Source organism: Protobothrops mucrosquamatus, unplaced genomic scaffold, assembly GCF_001527695.2.
Source record: "Protobothrops mucrosquamatus isolate PMUCROS unplaced genomic scaffold, P.Mucros_1.0 scaffold7955, whole genome shotgun sequence".
NCBI lineage: Eukaryota > Metazoa > Chordata > Lepidosauria > Squamata > Viperidae > Protobothrops > Protobothrops mucrosquamatus.
Genome location: NW_015393752.1, coordinates 6,933 through 13,492, shown reverse-complemented (window position 1 = coordinate 13,492; position 6,560 = coordinate 6,933). Strand labels below are relative to the sequence as shown.

Below are 6,560 nucleotides of genomic sequence, written 5' to 3'. Positions count from 1 at the left end.
TAGTGATCTGCAACTGGAACACACAATACCTTAATTCTTCATAGTACTGTTAGAAGATTGAAATTATTGAACTTTTGAATTTGCTCTTTAACTTCAACAATAAAGTGTACTTCAGAATGAGAAATGTTTAATCAGTTGATTCATAATGTGCTTTTAGTATTGTAAATTCATAAAGAAATGTTACATAGAAGAAAATCGATTACAATATTTAAATGATGATTTGGGGTCATGTTGAAAGTGCTGAAGCTCTTGAAAATAATAAACTCTAAATGCTATTAACTGAGCACACTTTTTTTTAAAATAAAGTGTATTGTTCTGACCTTAGAATATTCTACCGACTTAGTATACTATTTCAATACATTTGTTTGCTAGACTATATCCATGTTTTTTTTAAAACAGTAGTTTGTTAACATATTCTGAACAAAGTGACTATACTTTTTTTTCAATTTATGCGTCAGTTCTAGTTGTATGTTTTTTAAATCTGGGAAGCCTACAAAAGGCAACAGATTTGGGAAAGAGTACATCTGATTTGTAAATGTCTGAAAATATTTGACTTCTACGTTTTCGTGTTTTGTGAAAAGTTTTCATGACCTCTTGGCCCTAATGTGAGCAAACTAAGACTTCAATACTTGAGGGCACACCCAGATTCCATTGTTTTGGTCTTCTAGAGCCTCTTTCCAACTATTACAGCTAAACGCTGTTATTCAGAAGAAGGAAACAAATATAAATCCAAAAACAGATATACCAGTATATTTTTAAAATGTCTAAAGTCAGACTTATTCGCATGTGAGGTGTGTTTTCATAACCCTATGTATCTAAGAAGCACTTAAGAACATACAAAGGTATCTAATAGGCTATTTGCACATCACGCCAGGCTAAAATGTGAATCAGTATGCATGCAAACTCAGGCTACTGCATTAATTTAGTAAACCTTCGGTCAGGTTTACCTGTATGAACAAGGCTAAGAAATCTGATACTATGTAGTCACTTTGTCGTGAGATGGGTGGCAAGCAAATTTAATAAATAATTTTTCACCTACCCCTTAAAAGAAACTTCATTTCTTCTTGTTTCCAGTGGGAAGGAAAGTTGAACAGCTTAGAAAGGAGACATTATCTTTAGTCTTATCAATTGCTCTTCATACAGCTTGGAAATTGCAGTTTCAAAAGTTGGAATTTGATTATTAACATGGTGAGCACTCTTATTATTAGCCAATCATAAAGAACAGGAAGAGTTTATCTCTGAATGCACAGAATTCTTTTTTAAGCTCTAATATGGATTCAGGATTAAGGGCAGTCAGGAGCTAGTATCCCTAACTACAAAGCTTATGGAGGCAGCAAAAGAAGGTATATGGAAGTCTATTCATGCTACACTATTAAACAAGTTTTCTGTTACAAACTGAGTCTCGTGTATTTTATTATAAAAACAGAACCACCCTTCATCCAAGAATTTATAACTAAGGTATCTATCAATGACACAGAAAAGTTCTATTACAATCTAGTGATTGGTAAGTAAAGGTGAACAGTGCCTGAAGCTTTCAAAAAAAAATTATAACTTCTTTAGCATGAATGTTGCACAAATACCATAGAAGTCATGTAATTGCAGCTTTAATGGACTATTATTTAACTGTTACTGAAATCATTTACCTCCAGTGCATGTTTTAAAATAATAAAGTTGCTTTATTTGAAATGTAGCTTCCATATAATTTGTCACATGAGATAAACTGAAGACTTACAATTATTAATTGAAAAAAATACAAAACAAATAATAGGGCTATACATTTTTTGATTATTATTTTGAAGCACTTTGGATCTCCCATAAAAAAGTATTTCGGCTGTTTTATATAGCAGCCTCTATTTTGTTTCAGGCAGCAACATAAATCTGAAAATGAAGTGCTGCCACTTTAAGAAGTCCATTCGTGAGCTGACTTTCAAACCAACTGCAGCTTTTTTTTGAGGCTCAATGGAATTTGTGTCTCACATAAACACTTCTGAATAATTTCTGAAGAATGCAGAGCCCTGGCAAATAAATATTCAAATTAGAAATGCATTATTAAACCTCCAACATCAGAAGTTTCCCTTCCACACTGTTCTTCAACACTTTGTTGCCAGATACAAAGCCCATTGTTGTACCTTCTGAACTTGGAAACCAAGTTTGATGTCATTGTAGCACATCAAAATTTTGAAGGAAAAGTTCTTGAATAGGGAGCCTCATCATATTATTTATGGATGTAGTTATTTCATTCGTCCACATCAACAGAAGTTTTATCTGAAATAAAATCATAAACAGCTGTTCTATTTCTATTCTCACATTTTAAATAGAAATTACCGAGTATCACATAACTGATACATTATCTGAAATGAGGAATTATTCAAATTAGACTTATACCCTACATAAATAAAAGCACACACTACGTTTTTTAAAATGCTGCATCAGCATTTTAAGGTAATTTACGGTGCATTCAGAAAGTATTCAGACCCCCTTCACTTTTGTCAATTTTGTTATGCTGCAGCCTGATTCTACAGTTGTTGAATTACACTTTTTTCTCATTAATCTACACTCAGTACCCCATAATGACAAAGGGAAAACAAGTTTTAAAATGAATGTAAATTTATTAAAAAGAAAAAACTGAAATAATACATTGGCATAATTATTCAGCTCTTTCACTCAGTACTTTGTTGAAGCACCTGTGGCAACAATTAAGAGTCTCGAGTCTTTTGGGGTATGACACACACACAAGCTTTACACACCTGGATTAGGGGATTTTCTGCCATTCTTCCTTGCAAATCCTCTCAAGCTCAGATTGGATGGCGACCATCCAAAATGGAGAGCCATTTTCAGGTCCCTCCAGAGATGTTCAATAGGGTTCAAGTCAGCATTCTGGCTGGGCCATTCTAGGACATTCACAGAGTTGTCCCTAAGCCATTCCTGTGTTGTCTTAGCTGTGTGCTTAGGATCGTTGTCATGGAAAGTAAACCTTCGGCCCAGTCTGGGGTCCTGAGCACTGTGGAACAGGTTTTCATTGACGATATACTTGTACTTTGCTCCATTCAGCTTTCCCTCAACCCTGACCAGTCTCCCATTCCCTGCTGCTGAAAAACATTCCCACAGCATAATGCTGCCACCACGCTTTCACTGTTGGGATGGTATTGGGCAGGTGATGAGCGGTGCCTCCAGACAACATTTAGAAGTGAGGCCAAACAGTTACTCCAAGCGGGCTTTCATGTGTTTTGCACTAAGGAGAGGCTTCCGTCTAGCCACTCTGCCATAAAGCCCAGATCAGTGGTGAGCTGCAGTGATTGTTGTTCTTCTGGAACTCTGCCCATCTCCACATAGGATCTCTGGAGCTCAGAGTGACCATCAGGTTCTTGGTCACCTCTCTTACTAAGGCCTTTCTCCCAATTGCTCAGTTTCACCGGGCGACTAGCTGTTGGAAAAGTCCTGGTTGTGCCAAACTTCTTCCGTTTGAGAATTATGGAGGCCACTGTGTTCTTAGGAACCTTCAGTGCACCAGAAATTTTACTGTAGCCTTCCCCAGATCTGTGCCTTGAAATAATCCTGTCTCTGAGCATTGCAGGGAGATTCTTTGACCTCATGGCTTTTCCTCTGCTACAGTATGCATTGTCAGCTATGAGACCTTCTATAGAGAGGTGTGTGCCTTTCCAAATCATGTCCAATCAATTTACCACAGGTCGACCCCAATCAAAGTGTAGAAACATGTCAGCAATGATCAAGAAAAATGGAGGCATCTGAGCTAAATTTCACGTGTTGTTGCAAAGGATCTGAATACTTCTTTTTAATAACATTTCTAAAATTCTGTTTTCATTTTGTCATTATGGGGTACTGAGTGTAAATTAAGGAGAAAAAAAATGAGTTTCAACAACTAGAATCAGGCTGCAGCATAACAAAATTGACAAAAGTGAAGGGGTCTGAATGCACTGCAGGGTAGTCCTGGGTTTACAACCATTTGTTTAGTGACCGTTTGAAGTTACAGTGGCACTGAAAAAAGTGAGATGACCATTTCTCGCACAACAGTTGCAACATCCCCTTAGTCACATGATCAAAATTTGGACACCTGGCAACTGGGAGAGCCAGTTTAGTCTAGTAGTTAAGGCCTTAGCCATGAAAGCCAGCTGGGTGACCTTGGGCCAGTCATTCTCCCTCAGTCCAACTCATCTCACAGGATTGTTGTTGAGAAAATAGGAGGATGAGGATGTGTTGGTTAGTCTGCTGCCTTGAGTTATGTCTAAAAATAATAAAAGGCGGGATACAAACAAACAAACTGGCATGTATTTATTAAACTGCAGTGTACAGGGGTCATGTGATCACCTTTTGCAAACTTCTGACGACAAAGTCAATGAGGAAGCCAGATTCACTTAACCACCATATTACTAACTTAATAACAGCAATAGCACTTAATACTCTGCTTCACAGTGCTTTACAGCCTATTTACAGCCCTCTCTAAGCAGTTTATAGAGTCGGCCTATTGCCCCCAACAAGATAAAATAATAATTTTAAAAAAAAGAATATAGAGAAAGCCAGTGGTGCCTTCATTCATTATTCTTAAATCACTTTATTCTCTTTTGTGAAATGTTGAATATTCTTTTTAATGCTAAACTTGCCCAAAACAGATGTAGTTGCCTAGTTTATTCTCACCAGACAACTGGCATTCTTAACCACTGTGGCCAAAGCCACACAAGCAGTGCAATTTGGAGAGTTGTTTCACTGTGGAACCCTTGGTGCTCTCTGAGCTTGTTTGCAGACATTTCATTTCCTGACAAGATAACATCATAAGTGCTAGTGAGTGTGGGGTTTGCTCCCTGTTTATATACAGTAGTTTGCCCTGTCTTAGTCACTGTCGGTGTGGGTGTGGTTTTTCTCCTTAGTATATCCTTGATTAGAGTACAATTTTTTGTTTGTCTAGTGTTAATCCCTGCCTATCCGAGTGTTGGCTGCTGGAGAGGATGTGTTCTAGTCTTTTTGTTCGCTTCTTAGCTTTTGTTTTGTTTCGCCATTTCTGGGGGAACAAGATTCAGGAAGGCAACCCTAAATCTTTTTTGATTCATTCGGTTTTAAGGAGTCGAGGACAGAATTGATGTTTCGCTAGTTCACAATGTAGAAAATTCTACATGGCCTTAGCATGAGATCCAGGAAGATATACTTCAACAAAAAAAATGTATTATTTAATATCTACCCTTCCCAGCATCCTTCCCTTCTTGCTTACTCAGATGTATCTTTGTGGACCGCAGTTTCTTGAATATCGCAATGCTTCCTCAAGCCGTCATCAAGAGTATATATTGCTGCTAAAATAGATTCATACAATCGTTCAGCATGGCTTTTAAGCACATCCGAATGTTTTGCAATCAAGCCAAGAGTTTTCTGTAAAACTATTAAGCACAGAGCAGGATACAAATTATACCATGCAACAGCTGAGTAGCAGGATATAAGCATGCTTTTCTAAATGCCTACACTGGGGTTACAAGAGCAAGTGCTACAGAATCTCGCTCCTTTGTTTAATCATGTACTGATTAGAAACGGCACATATTCTGCCTCTTTCCCATACCTTTACAAAGGGACAGGCCCTGGTCTGAACATTAAGCCATAATATGTTTTCTCTCAACTTCACCTGATGTGTGAAGTTACCCAGCTTACTCTCCCTTAAGGATTATTGTAAGATAAAATTACAGGGAATGGGGAAAAGAAACTTAAGCTTCTTGGGGAAAAAATGGAATATCAAAATAACATAATAAACACGTGCTACAATGTACAGGTTAAACTATCATGGCCACGAATACTTTAATGTTCTGCAATTCAACCCTTTACAAATAATGAATTAAAATTTGAAAACACTTAAGTTTGCCCAATCATCCAAACTTAAATTGGTTCGCTTTTCAGAGAAAAAGTATATGTGTTTCAATTATTTCAATGTGTCCTGAAGCTATAATCCTATTTCCTGCATTCCCAATTACAAGGGAACGTATCCTTAATTTGGTTTACTTCTGTGTAATGTTTTAGATCAGGGGTCTTCAAACTTGGCCTTTTTATGACTTGTGGACTTCAATTCCCAGAATTCCTCAGCCAGGCATGCTGGCTGAGGAATTCTGGGAGTTTCTATATGTGTGTGTGTGTGTATGTGTGTGTGTGTGTGTATATATATATACACACACACACACACACACATAAAATTCTATATATATATGTAGGTCTTTGGATATTCGGGTTTTCTCCCGCGTACATCTTCAGGCTGGTGTCTTCAGCTTCATGCTTCTGGGAGTAGTGTGCGATCGCAGCTGTTTCTTCCTTTTAACTGCCAGTGGGGTTTGAGCTGATTGGGTGGGAGCTTGGCTGTGTTCTGATTGGGTGGAGGAACCCCACTTAGACCCATAGTCAGCTCCATAGGCTCACCTCTACAAAACCTAGCCAAATTTCTCGCCAAACAACTACAACCCTATGCAGAATCCATCACCTCACACGTAAAAAACTCATTCCAGTTCATAGAGATCATAAAGAAACAAAACTTACAGCCCAGCGACCTACTCGTGAGCTTCGATGTCATATCCCTC

At 37.8% G+C, this 6,560-nt stretch overlaps 1 protein-coding gene across 3 annotated transcripts in view; it reads right to left on the bottom strand.

Moving 5' to 3' along the window:
• Positions 1-7: 7 nt before the first annotated feature.
• Positions 8-6,560, bottom strand: part of LOC107300682 (centrosomal protein of 68 kDa-like) — a 13,092-nt gene continuing 6,539 nt past the window's right edge. Inside the window, exons 4-6 of one of the 3 annotated variants that reach the window (XR_001549233.2) lie at positions 5,222-5,384; positions 2,130-2,265; positions 8-2,015 (exon numbers count right to left, since the gene is read on the bottom strand). Coding sequence is in view for 2 of the 3 variants with exons in the window: in XM_015829987.1 (XP_015685473.1) it covers positions 2,262-2,265; positions 5,222-5,384 (167 nt within the window). In the remaining variant the exon portion in view is untranslated. Of the gene's footprint in view, positions 2,266-5,221; positions 5,385-6,560 lie in introns of all 3 variants that reach the window. The other 2 variants (XM_015829987.1, XM_015829986.2) reach the window with 2 other exon arrangements.